General features: G+C 40.0%; 1 protein-coding gene across 1 annotated transcript in view; it reads left to right on the forward strand.

Annotated features, from left to right (window-relative positions):
* Positions 1 to 15,740, forward strand: part of LOC145992407 (glycine receptor subunit alpha-2-like) — a 43,333-nt gene that overhangs the window by 4,565 nt on the left and 23,028 nt on the right. Inside the window, exons 2-4 of the mRNA XM_083128788.1 lie at positions 224 to 419; positions 3,306 to 3,452; positions 11,135 to 11,226. Coding sequence (XP_082984914.1) covers positions 224 to 419; positions 3,306 to 3,452; positions 11,135 to 11,226 — 435 coding nt within the window. The remainder of the gene's footprint in view (positions 1 to 223; positions 420 to 3,305; positions 3,453 to 11,134; positions 11,227 to 15,740) is intronic.

A 15,740-nucleotide genomic window follows, 5' to 3' on the forward strand; every position in this document is an offset into this window, starting at 1 on the left:
TACACAGTAAACTGAACGCTAGAGGAGCAGATGACAAACCAGCTACTACCCAGTGACATCAACATGGCAACGCAATGCTGGCCTTGCAAGTTTGGAAGTCTCTTTTTGCCTTAAATTGGACATTTTTGGTGTAGTTTTTAAATTTGTTGTAAATAAAATTTAGTGGAAATGTCCATTGCTTCTGTCAGGTAATGTAACACTCCAATCTGTTTATTACTTGCAGGGCACACTCACCCCCTTCGGTCAAAATTCAGAACCTGAATGTCTGGTTCCTAGGCTGCATCGTCTTTGTTTTCGGGACGCTTGTCGAGTATTCTGTGGTTCTCTTCGGTCTCAGGGAAAACTCTGACAAGGCTACAACACTTCGCCACATCAAGGTACTGAACACAGATCAACTCCCCTGGGTTTATAAACAGAAGGTACGTAATTCCACAACTTATTTCACACGGTATGTCATTAACATTCAAAGTTCACTTTACGATAGTGTACCCTTAATTTTCTCCAACTCTCCTCATCAATGAAATTCTGGAACTTACTGTAAATTATAAATTGAATATGCAAAGAATTAAAAAGGCATGTCTCAAAATGATGCCTCAAGACAAGAAAACTGCCTAAAATCACTCAATGTTTTCAAGTTGGTCTCGCGCGACTTCTGAAATGTTTTGTAATCTTATGTAGAGCTGAATACGTAAAAATTACCATACTTTGGAGAGCTACTTTTCGAAACTAATTAAGTTACAGTTAATTAACTAAAGAGTAAACGAATTACGGTTACACTTTCTGAAGATTAACTTAGTTATAGTTACCGTTACTTTTGAAAGTAATTCTAAGTTACTTTTAGAATTACTCGATTGCAAATAAGCTCGTAGAGGTACGTATATCCCATTAAACAGTTTCATTTTTACTAGTAACATTCTAAAATTTACAGTAATTTTCATTATATTATGATAAACATCATAATGTTTAAATATGAAAAAGCGGAGGTAAATAACATAGGGAAGAGAGTGGATGATGGGATTGCAGGTCCCCAAATACATAGCTCAATATTTGAGAAGTACCAAATTTAAAACACCAATATCTAGAAATTATTTTTCTAAAAATACTTTGTTCGAATTAATCATTCAAGTTCCATATTGCCGTGAAAATCGTATTCAATACTAAAGCCCGATCAGCCAAAGAATAAACTTTAGGTAACCAATACTTTTAGCCTCCAGTTGTGGGGGTTTGAAGGGGAAAAAGCGGTGTAGCTACACGCCTCATTTTTGTCCAGTCGTACACGACACCTTTTGCTGTCAACGTACACCCTTCGCTCACATTTCAGCAAAAGGCAGGGAATCGAAGACCCATTCGCTTGCTACGTGGCGGCAAACATAACACTTCGCCGTGCTTTGCCTTGTTGAGGGTGTCACCTGTTTCGAAACGAAAAATTTGGCAACGCAGAATACCACGAGAATTTCCTGTCACCACGGCAACCGGACCAAGCCGATTGGTTCAGCGGATCATGTGATCCTCCCTGGCTTTTTACGGAAAAGATAAGAATCTATTTTTCAAATTTGTTCTTTCGCCGAAACGAGCATTATTTAGTATGTTACCAGCCTTCCTGCTCGTATCAACCTGGTGCGTGCCTTTCTTTAGTGCTTTGTTGTCTCCACACGCATCTGTCTCGGTGAATAGTCGATTAACGATGTAGCCACTGACGGTTCCGGCCTCAAGTCCTGACATGAGAAAGAGTCCTTGATAAATTTAACTTTACAATAATTCGTCCTCATCATTGCGATTGATCAAACAAGATCAATATAAACTTTAATCCCTCTTAAGCTTCAAATACATTTTAAAAAATCCATATAAGCACGTTGAATACAATCACAGCTGTATCGGGCTTTTAACATGCTGGAATACACAATGTGCGTGTGGGGAGGGGATTGAAAGGAGCATATTAATTTTGACTTTAAAATTCTACCAATATTTCCTAAGTCATTTTAAGCTCCAAATTCAGCTCCCCACTTCACCACCGTTCGAAAATCCTGGGTTCTCTAGTGACAGAGACTTCATTTGGTTATTGTGCCGTTCAAACTCGCGCCCGTGTAGAAGCTCGAACCACGACACTTGCCGGCGAAATCGGACATGCGTATCTCCTCAAACACATGGATTTATTTTAATTAACCACTTCAAAATTGCAAGTTCAGTAATCACGTACTTTTGTGGCAGAATATGTTGGAAATGTTTCCCTTAGACTGCCACACATTTTTCACATTTTTGTTGCAGTTCACTTAAAATCGCCTCTTCACACTTATGACGAGCAAATTTTCACAGAAGCCTCCTCGATGGCGCAGTGGTAGCGTCGTCGGCTTGTAATAAAGGGGTCCCGGGTTCGAATCCGGTGGAGGCACATAGTGGCTCGGATCCCACTTTAAACTATAGGTCCAGTCCCATTTAGCCTTATTGTGTATAAAGTGGAGTTAAAACACCAAATGAAACAAACAAATTAATTTCAAATAATAATTTTACATAAAAATTATTTGTTCTAAAGTGTACTTATCTTGTACACTTGTGTAGAAACAAAGGGTCTGCATTATTCTATTAATTCAGTCTTTCTTTGTACAGTCACAGACAGTTCTGGGTTCCAAGTATCCCGCTGAAAGTAGATGTGATTGTCTTAGTCCAGAAGTATCGGTGACTGTACGTACCTTGCGGTTTATTTTTTTTCAGTTGATATCTTCTTTATGTTCCAACCATAATTTGAGGCATAGAACATTGACAACGATGCTGATGAATGTTCAGTGGCTATTATATCCAACTTTCATGAGTCAGTAACAACCAAAGGTTACCTAACAAGTATAATTGACGTCGTCGGAGACCACAGAAGGCGTGTTCCAGATTTCATTAATAATAAGATTATTTTTGAATTTTAAAGATGTTGATTTTGAAATGAGTAACAACTGAATATTTAAATTTATCTCATTTATTTTTAAACTGCAAATAGTGCAATTTCTTTAATAATTATTGAACGTCCCATATGTCGCATGTACGAAATGTAGCTATATTATGCCACGGCTAAACTTAATGTCGCTTGAGAGACCTCTGAATATAAAATAAGTTTGTGTGTGTGTGTGTGTGTGTGTGTGTGTGTGTGTGTGTATATATATATATATATCTTCATATGGTACATACAATTATAATGTTTGTGTTTAATACATTGCGTACCTCCCCAAACACATCATACTATCTACTTCCGTGAGAATAAGCACGCAAGATAACCGAAACAGAAATATCCTCACGCCTTACATGTTTTCTGGTTATTACAGGCTGCTGGTGGCAAGTGGATGCGGAGGATCTGCAAGATTTACTCAGGATCAATTTCCAGAATGCAGTCTTACGTCAGAAATCCAAGATGGACGCCGCAGGATAGGATTTCACTTATCCTCTTCCCAGCGGCTTTCTTCTCCTATTCAGTATGTTATTGGAGTCTCTTTTTGTACAGGAGACAAAGCACTTTGCCTAAAGATGTGTGTATTTGACTCAGTAGCGTTGTCCAGACTTTATCTTGGGGACGCTGAAAAGTGGAGTAACAAAGGAAATATTTGTATTATTTTACAGCACAGTAAAATTGACTTTTTTGCTTTCAGTATGATGTCTGCCATATATTGCTAGAATCAGGTGTAAACAAAAAATACACATTATTATTATTAACACTAATTATGACGAAACATTAAAATATTGAAAAGCCGTATAATAATGACTCGTTCATTTCTTCACTTTTCCATTTCCACTGTTAATCCCTACTGACTTTTTTTAATACCAGGTGGTTATAACTAAAGTGACGGTGTTTAGAGTGGTACATCACGGGCTGTAATGAGAGTAGCAGTCTGAAACTTCGTAGATATGCTAATGAAGCAATGCACTCGCGAATTATGCAAAAAAAAAAAAAATATTCCAATTCTCGCCATCAGGGTAAAAATGGCGCTGTAAGCAATCAAAACGTGGTATAGTTACAGGAAAAAGGCAGGAAGGATCAAACACATGAGAACAATGGTTCTGGCATGTTTATTAGGAACTATGGTTACAAGAACTGTTCAATATGGCCTCCCAATTCAGCAACATGCTTCATTCGTAACACGGCATGGTCGACGATTGCTCGCAGCATGTCTGGTGAAATCTGAGCGACATGTCGTTGTATGCTAGTATTCAGATCAGGCAGAGACCGGACATGTCCTTGATAAACACGATCTTTTAAATATCCCCACAGCCAGAAGTCTCATGGATTAAGGTCGGGGGATCTGGAAGGCCATGCATCTGGAAACTGCCTAGAGATGATGCGGTCATTAGTGAAGGTTTCTCGCAGCATATCTGTCACGTGGCGAGCGACATGTGGTGTTGCCCCATCCTGCATGAAAATGGTGGTGTGTTCACAGTTCCGTTCTTGCAAAGCTGGAATCAAGTGTTGCACAAGGAGGTCCCTATAACGTGCAGATGTCAGTGTACACCTAACAGGCCCTCGAGGTGTCATCTCCTCAAAGAAAAACGGACCAAGAATGAAGGAGCTGGTGAACCCACACCAAGCAGTCACGTAAACTGAGTGCAATGGGTGTTCCTGCACAACATGTGGACGAGTGGAACCCTATATGCGACAATCTGAGTATTTACTGCACCGTCCAGAGTAAAATGCGCCTCGTCAGTCCACAGAATATTCCCCGGCCACATGTCATCCACTTCCATGCGTGCCAAAAACCGATGGGCAAACTCACGGCGTTGTGGAATATCTTGGGGTTTCAATTGGTGCACAGTTTGAATCTTGTAGGGATACCAGTGTAAAATGCACCGCAAAACCTTGCGAACTATTCACCAGGGGAGTGACAATTCACGTGCCACAGCTCTAGCACTGGTTGCAGAAGTTGAGGCATGTGCTGCACGGTCAACTACAGCTACAGCAACTTCATCCACAACTTCCTCTCCCTGGTGTAACACCCAATTCACCTGTTTCCTCGAATTTCTTCATCATCTTCTTCAGCCCATTAATTGACATGGGCCCTCTTCTCAGTCCTTTCTGTTGGCGATATTTCCGCAGGGCACCGTTGCTATTGCTCACATTCTGGTAAACAACTTCACTAGCAGTACACGGTCTTTCTTCGCAATAGCCATTGCTTTTTACACGAAAAATTCAAATTTTTAATGTTCGGCGAACATTCACATCACTAAAGGAAAAAAGCAACAACCGTCACCAACAACAACCAGGGAGCTCACACAAGGTTAGGCAATGTCACCGACTTTGACGTCAGAGTTATGGAAAATTCCACGTTTTGACTACTTACAGCACCATGTTTTACCCTGGTGGCGAGAATTGGAACTATTTTTTTTTTGCATAATTCGCGAGCGCATTGCTTCATTAGCATATCTACGAAGTTTCAAAACTGCTACTCTCATTACAGCCCGTGCTGTACCACTCTGAACACCGTCACTTTAATTATAACCACCTGGTACTACGATTTGTAATTGCACTTTGCAACACGTGTATTAGTAATTTTTGGCATGCAATGTTAATTTGGCATTAGCCATTGCCAAGTGCTTCCAATTTTACCTATTCTAACATTATGTTTCAAGTGAACACCCGTTCTCTCGTCTTCAGGTAAAAAAAACCTTCTTTACCTGCAGTGGGACAACGTTGCCCAGCTTTCAGGCCGTTAAAACCGTACACACACATGTCAAATGGACCGTATTTTCCATTTTAGAGTTTTCCACTTCCATTTTAGAGGTTTTTTTTTGTCTTGGTACGTACCCCTAATACACACATACAAACATAAAGACTCTGCCCCCTCTCCCCCACATACACAGAGAGAGAGGGAAAGAGAGTGACCGACAGATGAACTACATTCGTATCAATCCATAAGATTGTATATTTATTTTTATTAAAGTCTCTCTGAACGCTTCACGTTGACCAGGGCATTCACTTGTTTTTCTCAGTTGTCTCAACCTCTGAGGCATGTTTACAATGCATTGTGTTGTGCTATGCAAACCTCCTGAGCATTCAGGAAACAGGTAATACTTCTGGTTATAGAGTCAGCGGTTTGCATGGTAGCAATTAAATAACATGATTCGGCATAGAGGAAGAGCTCGATGGCCTAGTAATATAGAGGTGAGACAAGCTGAGAGGGGACTGACTTTTGGGATTGAGTTGAGAGAGAGAAGGTGGTCAGGAAGGCACTAGGTCAGAAGTGGAACGACGCTCTGGTCGACGAATTGCAGAAGCTTACAGAGGACTTCGCTTATTTTGATTCAGCTAAATACTTCAGATAGACAGGTAATTATCCTACACCCAGCCATGATTCAGGTTCAACGGTTCATAAAACCCAACGAGTGACCATTGTCTTTTCTGTAGTTAAGTTCCTTAATGTGATTTTGTACCTTTCGCATTGCCAAGCGTTAACTCGCCATGCCAATGACGAGTGGTCTCATCAAGAGGATGAATGATGAGTAGTCAGAAACACCCCTCAATTAATTGGTTAACAGTTTAGGTATTCATAAGATCCCACGAACTTTAAGGTTCGTTACGTGGTGGAGGTGCGGGGCATTGAACAATTTAAACTGGCGGAAAACTGCACAAAATAAGAAAATAATAAAATACTTTAAAAAATTAACTGGTAAAAAAGCCAAAAATAAATCCACACGCCATAACAATCTTAAACTGACAGATAAGCTGCACAAAATAACAAAAATGTAATTCAATATTTAAAGAATTTTAAGCTGACAGAATAGCTGCACAAAATAAGACAAATAAAAAAGTTCAAAAACAAAATTTCATAAAATGCCTTTCAGTATTTTCCCCAATAATGTGATTCCTCGCTCCCTTACTTGTCAAAATGTGCTCAAGACCAGTCTTATATCTTTCCTTTACTCGTTCTGAAGTAAAAATCTATTTACTAAAACATCTTATTCAAAAATAGCAAATTTAGAAATTTACAAATTGAAATTAGCACAGTGTCTGACTGACACACGGAAGTCCTGAGTTCGATTCCCGAGGTGGATGATCTCAATTGGGAATTTTTTCCACAACATCTCTCCATAGACCAGCTCCGGGGCTCACACCAGTGTACCTGGCTCAACCATGGAGGTTAGCGGGGTGTAAATACAGCCAGAAGGTGATGCTCATTACATCAACTCCAGTACGGCCAAGATCGAGAATGTGCAGGGCTCTGCCTCCATACCTTACTATGTGCCTTCACGGTATGGCGCGGTGGAATAAATGTGAAAAATACTGCATAGAGGAAGTATACTCAGTTTCTAGGAATTGCACCTATCTTATATATTTCAATTGGTGACATTTATTTAGAGCTTCAGTGCCTTTTATTCCTCGTCCTGCACTCACTCTAAAGCGTTTTTCGCCTCCTGGAAAGTTTTTCAAGAGCACGGACCAGCAAATAACCAGTACCACAACCTAGTCAATTTAATATTTGTCTGGTAGTATGAACTGTTTTTAATAGGGAATATACGTACGTAGTCAGAAGGAATGTTACCTTACTATAATTAGGTGATTTTCACAGACAGCATTTTGTTTTGGATGAGTCTTTTTAGAGGGTGCAAGGAGTACAATTTAGATCGACGATTACGTGGTACTGTGACTCTTTCCAAATACTTGAGAGGGTAAAATGTACCAGTGGCGTCAAGAATTCAGAAGTACAGGACATAAACAGAAGAAGGAAGAAAAGTGGCAGGGGAGAACTGGAAGAGAAAGAAAAAGAGGAAGAGATAGAAAAATATAGGAGGTTTGGAATAAGGAGTATGGGGAAGACCACAGAAAAGATATGCAAAGTGCCTAGGAAAGTGGGCATTAAAACTTACAGAAAGGGAGGGAGAAGCATCTTAAGAATAGAGAAGAATGCAAACAAGAAAAAGGAAAACAGAGAAGAGGAAGAGGAAGGGATTATGTACGAAGTCAAATGTAAAGAATGTCAAAGTGTGTACATAGGAGAAACGAAAAAGAGGCTGAAAGACAGGTTGAAACAATATAGGGATGATGTACGACTTAAGAGAGAGAGAAATGCGATATTTAAACACACGAGAGAAACAGGTCATGACGTAGAGTGCTATGAGGCTAAGCAGATAGGAAGGGAGAAGATAATACTAGTGAGAAAATGGAAGGAGGCCAAGGAAATAGAGAAGAAAGGTGAAGAAGAATGTACCAAAATTTGGTAAGGATGGGCAAAATATCTTCAGACGAGCATTCCTTTGGTGCTCATGGTTTTCGAGTGTCTTTCTTAATTTTTTTCCCTCCCCCCCCTGGTTTTTACTCTATCTTTCTTCCTTATTCAGAATATCTTTCTCTCGCTCTCTCTCTTTCTTACACATACTCATTTATTTTATGATACGTTTCTCTAAGTCCGTAATTATATTATTTTTTTCACCTTTTACCTCATCTAGTCTTTATTTATATCTTTCAATCTCTCTCTCTCTCTCTCTCTCTCTCTCTCTCTCTCTCTCTCTCTACCTCTCTCTCTAATTCAATGTTTCTTTTCACTATTTCTTCATCTGTTCTCTGCCCCTGGCTTTCAATTTGCATCTCTCAGACTTTGTTTGGAAGCTTCCTCTACTACAAATGTACAGGCTGCCTCTTAGGCTGATTTAGTCACAGTCTACGCACGGAAGTTTCTGCGTTCGAGCTCCAGCCTCGGCATAGGTATTCTTTGTAAGTATCCCTTCATTAACTTTACATAACTGTCAATTTTTTCCATCGTTGCCCTTAGCCTAAATTGTCATGAAGTGACATAAAATTAATAAGATGACAAATATAGGTCTACGAGTACTCGTATAATCAATGGTACTGAAAATTTCTCATGTCGGGTTTTTGGTTGAGCAAATCGGCTAGAGCTCACCTCTGGACTCGCACCAGTTCGTAGGGCGCTGATAGCGTCATCGCTTTGTAATCAAGGGGTCCCGGGTTCGATACTCGGTGGAGGCACATTGTGATCCCACTTAAAACTGCAGGTCCAGTCCCAATTAGCCTTACTGTGCATAAAGTGGACTTAAAAAACCAAATCAATCAATCGTAGGCCACTGAATAGAACGCACACTTAGTCTCTTACTTTTGTCCTCATTGTTCTGGAAGTAATGTGTACGTTTCAACAATTGAGGTAATATTTCGATCCGTGACAGAACACATTCGTGCATTGTTGAACCATTACATGGTAGAGTTTGGGATATAAACGACACATGAATTATGCATGTACACTGGAGATAAGGGGTAAGCTTTTATTACATACAGACAAATGTACTTGATCGATCCACTGAAATAACAGCGAACACGTATACAATAAATATTCAAGCTGTAGACGTCAACCAATGAGAGCGTTTCGAAGTTTACTCAGGAGTTGACAGACGCGAAAGGTTAATCATGCATGTTTGTAACGTCAAAGTTGACACTTTCACCAATATTTTGCAACAATGCTGACTCTATTGCAACGAAGGTAAGATAATCATAACTAAGGAAACTGTTCTCCTTCACTGAAGGGCTATCACATGCCGTTCCAATAACACTTCAGCGGACCTTTAACTCGTAAGGACGTACGTATGGGTAAAAATTACCCAGACGATTTTGAAATATATTTTTTTATCACTTCAGGTGAGTGCCTGAGGTCACCCTTCTCAGTACCTTTCCAGTAAATTCTTCCGGGTGTCAGAACTTTGAATCGGTTCTTAGTTCAGCTTACTGGTGGCGATTAGAGGGAGGAGGGGGCAGTTGCCCCCCAGTTTTTGCCACTTTTGCCCCCGCGCTGTAGTAAACCCTATGTACCAAGGGGAAGTAAACTGTCCTTGCCCTCCCTTTTTGCTTCTTGCCCCCCTAATTTTGGGACAAAATCGCCGCCAGTGGTTCCACTCACAGAAACACTGCCTGGGTAAATTTCACCAAACGCGCGTTCATACGTTTCGTTTAGTATTTCAACATTTTCATTTTTTCTTGGTTTTTATCAATTGCGTGATTCAATGAAAATGTTCAAAATTAACAAAATTAGATTAATCAATGAAGGTATAACTATTTACATGCTTTGAAACAATTAAAATTCGTACTTGAGAAGTAATTTTTCTTCTGGGTATTTTTTACCCAATGCACGTGCTTTGCTTCCTAGCGGAGAGCGCGCATACTGCCTGGTTAATTTTTTACGTAAGGTGGAAAAAATATATTCCTACATTGACTGGAAGATCCACAAGTGAATGTACAAGAAGTTTTGGAACAGTGATTTAATGCGTGTTCAATGTTAAACTACAATAATATTTCTAGAGGTAAAAAATAAATGTATCTCACCGGGGGAGATAATCTTTTCTTCTCTCTCTATGATCGACAAAGTAAAAATTTGGAGACATAGTCCTTTCAAGCCCTTCGGTTCAAAAGCTCTTGTCTGGTCTACGGCGGGCGGACTATATGCAGGCAAGGTAAGTGAGGATCGTGGAATACGAAGCAGACCAACCAGACACAACAGCGTTGCAGGAGGAGGTGCTGCGCGTACCTTGTTCTTATCGCTGCCTTGTTTCTCGTCGCGCTGGATTGGTCGCTTTCCCGCTCCCCACTTCCCTTGCCAGCATGTAGGCCGCTCGCTGTAACACCAGACAAGAGCTATGGTGTAGAGTTAACAACCAGAGAAAAAGATAAAAATAAAAAAAAACTTTGCCAAAGCACTTTTGGATGGTGTTGATGTTGTTTCAGACTTTTTTTAAAAAAATTAATCGAAACGACGTTTTACGTGACAAACTAATATTTTCAAATTTTGATGCAACTCCCCACGTTTTAGCTAGAGATTTGGCCGACGACAATGCCTTTTGGTCTGGCTGTATTACCATAACGAACGGATTAAAATCGGACGTACTTGAAGGTATGAAAGGGAACACAAGAAGATAGTGCATTTTATTCAAGACACGATTAAATGGGTAAAACTGTGGAAGTAAGTTATCCTGAAAATTGGCTTAAATGTTGCAAATGAGAAATACGAAAATATTTTTGGGCCCTCTCAGATTTCGGGCCAGGGCTCCTGCGAGCCTGTATGTTACTTACTGGCAGTAAGCAGCAAGCAAGCTAGCTAATGTGTACTAGTCTTAGTAATACACCTTAAGTCTTTCAAACATTTGTTAGTCTTGTATGTTATTTTTGCAGCCACAAATGACTCGAGAAAATCTTGAAGTAGAGGTTATGTGGACCCTGTGTGCAGAACTTGGGCTTCTCCTGATCCTCTTCTTCACCAGAAGGTAAATCACGAATCATAAGAACTATTGTAGTATAAATTCAGCAATTGTTGTTTACTGAAGTCATAATTTCCACCTTAGATTCGTTGTTAGTGATTATACTCGTATAAGTTTTTCTTCATTGTTTTAGCGAATTTGAACTTGCTATTTTATTAGAAGTAATAGTTAGTTTCGGAATAACTATATCGCATTTGCGTATTAGTTTGGAGTAATTGGACTAAGACCCATACAACGGTCTGGACCTCCCCCCGAAAAAAAAATATGGTTGGTTTCAGGCTAAGGTAGATTCTAATACGATATTACAATTTATAAAATGCCTTCTTTAAGGTAACAAAATATGCATTGAAAGGACCAACACTATCCTGGGATTCTGTGCAGAAAGCAAACGAAAACAAAACTCTATACATAGTGACAAGAGAGGACTCGATCATTTAACGTAAGGGAATGGGAATCCATGGAGAGGGAAGCGTGGCTGTACCTATGAGCCGTTTGTAGCAGCGCGCACTGCTTTGCTTCGCTCACTCACTTTCTCCCCTTCTCTGACATTATGCGTGGCCTTGCTCTGCAGATGCTCGAGAGTGTATATACACCAAAATTTAGATTTTCCCAAAACAACTGTTTAACCCATATTTCCTGATGTATTTATAACAAAATAAAAAGTTCAAAAAGGAGTTTTCACAGAGATAATCATTATTATAGCAAAGGTTTGATTTTCCTTGTGTTATGTAATAACCTGTGGAGTTGTCATTCCTGAATATTTAAGGTTCCGGTATGATTTATTTAATTTTTTTTGCTTCTATGTTCAAGACCGGCATAATTAAGCGGGACGTCGGGACCTCTAGAGGTAAACCAGTACCGTTCCGGCAAAACTGGAAGTGTGCACATTGTACTTTTGAATCCCCATGTACTAACAAGGAAATTTTCATATCAATATTTCTAATACATCATTATTTCTACATATTGAATACCTAATATTTACTCAATCAATTTATTTTTAATAAAATTATTTCATACTATCAATTTCCTCATGACAGATTTCAGTGGTGTACCCAGTGTCGAATTCACGACTTTTTCTGAAAGAAAGTCTGATGCCTTTACGGGGGCCGGTTCCAAAACTAAGAAAAAGCTATATATATATATATATATCCTGTACTCAACAATTCCTATTCCTCGTCCTGTCATGACACTGAAAAGAATTTTCAGTGTCATGTATCTTCGCCCCTCTCCACGTCTTTCAGCGGACGGTGCATATACTATGCCACCATAACTACAGCTTTATCAAGTATGTCGTAAAATGTCACAATATTTGCTATATGGGTTATCAGGACTGTGGGGTTTTATATACCAAGTCCAATTTCTAAAGTTTAACAGTATTATATGAAGGTAAACTATGTGTGTGTGAGGAGGGGAAGGGGGTGTTCATTGAGATAATATAGGAGACAGAAAATGTAAAAATGTCGTTCAAATACATGCAGTTTATTTTCAATATCCTCCACACACTCCATCTTCCCACTCATAGCTGAAGCTGAGAAAATATTATAATTACTTCCCGCTACTTTCACTTCGGCTCGTAAATCAGATGAACGAATGTTGTACCTGTTTTTTGTATTCTGTGAATTTAACCTTTATCGAGTTTTGAGGAAAGTATTCTCTGTCTGCATATTCATTCGTCATTGCAAAGAAATTTTACAAAGTAGTTTTACCAAACTTCAGAGGGGAATGATGGCGCTGCAGGAGGAGGAGGGGTTAACCCCTTGGCCCCTGTCTATCTACGGTCCTGCCCCACCACCCCTTCAGTAAGATCCTCAGGTGAAAGTCGTCGTTTCCATACTCCTTGCAACATGAGCGTCTCCAGAAATTTTTTTAGGGGGTTAGAATACTGATAAAACTTGATAGTAAAGTAAAGTGCTCCCCTGTGGATTGCACCACGCCATGAAGGCGTATAGCGGGTGTGGAGTTAGGGACGCACAATTTCTTGATCACGGCCGAAGCTAGGGGTGATGTGATCAGCACCACACCCCTGGCAGTTTTTAATACCCAGAGTTTCCTACAGGTACCCACACTTGATAGTAGAAATAATAACAATAATAAAAGTTCGTTTTGTGCACAGATAGGCTAATCGGTACGGCAGGTGCAGTTAAAGTGGGATCCGAACCATTAAGTACCTTCACCGGGCATCAAACCCGGGACCTCTTGATTTCAAGGCGACGACATAACCACGAAGCGATCGGGGATACCATAATTAGGGGTGTGGTTTGGGCCGCTGACATGAATACAAAAGATACGCAAGCATTCTCTTGGCGCCGACGATTCTAACACCTAACAAATTACTCTGGAGGAAATGTTAAACATGTTGTAGGAAACTCAAAATGCATGCCATTGTATGTATCATAATATTGAATTATGAAACTTTGCAATTGAAAGTAGGCATATAAGCAACTGTATTAATGGTTAGTTAAAAACTAATATTTCATGATTATATTATTCACAGTGGATATACAGGAAGGTGAGAAGTGACTTCGCATTGAAAATTTGCTGTAGTTTTTGTAATATTTCAGCAATCGCAATTAAACTTTCTGTACATATACACTATGGAATAGGATTACACATGTGCATACGAATTTCACAATATGATAGGGTCGTAGGTCCATATTTTCTGCATGGCACCATGAATGGTGAATTCTACCTGACAGTGTTGCAAGTGTATGTTTTGGCCCTTCGTATCTCGCTGGGGAAACATTGGTGAGCTTGATTTCATGCAATACGCCACACTTTGCACTTACCGTACGGGCCTGCTTGGACCACAATTTGTCCAGACCTCACGCCCTGTGACTTTTTGTTGTGGAGCTGGGCTAATACAATTAAGGCCTTTTACTTGGGCACATGCCCCTGTTCCTCTAAAGCCACGGCATTTCTACGGTGACAGCGCCATAAAGGAAATAGACTCATGAGGCAGAGGTGGAGGGAATATAGTCCTATATACTAATTAATAGATGCATATTTGGACTTAAAGAGTATTTATTTGTGTAGATTATTTTGTTCCTTGGAGGAGTAGTAGGGATGCATACTGCTTGACCGGGGAGTTTCCTGCCAGCTCCAAGCCGCTCACTGTTTTGCATGTGTGCTGTAAAATATAAACCTCAAAATTGCTTTACTTTATTCCAAATGTGTGATTTATTTATGTGAAAAAATAAAATGAGGTCCTGAGTAGAAGCTCCCTACTACCAACATATACTTCCCCGACCTCTTTAATCCACTTTTTGAGACAACTAATAACATTAGTCCTTCACCTAAATCTCTTCGTTGCCCCAAATTGTTGGTAGTCTCTTCTTTGAGCCTCCCCCAATCTTTAATCAGTGTCCATTCAGCGCCCATGGCATTTGTCCCATGCTTCCCCTAAGAACTTCCTTGTCATGTGTGTTGTAAAATGTCACAACAGGGGTGGCGAGTACGAGGACGTGGGGGACAGTTACCCTCCACTTTTGCCTCTCCCCCAACTATGCTAAACCTTATCTAACAAGTGAAATTAAAATGTCCCCCCCCCAGCTTTGGCACCTTGTCTCCCCCAGTTTTGAAACCCAATCGCCTCCACTGTGTCACAATGTTTGATTTATTTAATTCCCACTGTGCAAATTGTATATGAATATCTTAAAAAATGAAATAAGGTCCTTGTAAGGCTGTTGCCCACAAACACTCTTTCAGCGTCCTATGGAGGAGGTTGCCCCTTCTGCTCCCATTTATCCCTCCGTTGCATAATGTCTTGAAATTCCGCAATGTTTGCCGCAGTCCATTCCAACCGTGCAAATTATTAATCAATATTTGAGAAAGATAAAATAAGTCCTTCAGCGGAAGTTGTCTGCGTGAGCACTTACGACTTTCATTGGAGCTCTACAGACAAGGTTTTATAAAATTAGTAAAGTCGAATCCGAACTAAATCAAACGTCTGAAAGAAAGACCTAACTCCCTATCTAGACACGCCACGCCACGCGCTGTGCACTGATGGAGCAGATTCCATCGATATCCGTTAAGTGCTTCACTTTATTCATGTGAATATAGCCTGTATGTTTTCGTTGTGGCGTAATAATATCTGAACTTCCGCTTTTAACATATGGTCGGTATTGCTGCTACAACCATTTTCGTCTTCGTCTTCTTCTACGAGAACCAAACCCAACAAGCCTAACGTAACCACCACAGATTATTTACTACCCCAAAACGCTACCAGCCAATGGGAATGCTTGAAAAGGTTGTAGCAGCAATCACTACCTTAACCATATACAGGATGTTTCAGAATTCCTATTACACACTTCTAGGGGTTATAGAGCGGACTTAGTAGATCAAGTTTTGATAAGGAACTCATTGGTACTACACAGATGACAAGATCACATAATTTCACATCTCCATCATCATCTAATCGGGCAATAATGGTATGTGATGGAGTGACACGATGCGGAAAACTCTCTGCATACAGACGTTGCGCAGCTCTACCATTACGTCCAACTTCGCCGTAAATTAACAAC

This window comes from Lepisma saccharinum, chromosome 9, assembly GCF_977018435.1.
Source record: "Lepisma saccharinum chromosome 9, izLepSacc3.1, whole genome shotgun sequence".
In the NCBI taxonomy this organism is placed as follows: domain Eukaryota; kingdom Metazoa; phylum Arthropoda; class Insecta; order Zygentoma; family Lepismatidae; genus Lepisma; species Lepisma saccharinum.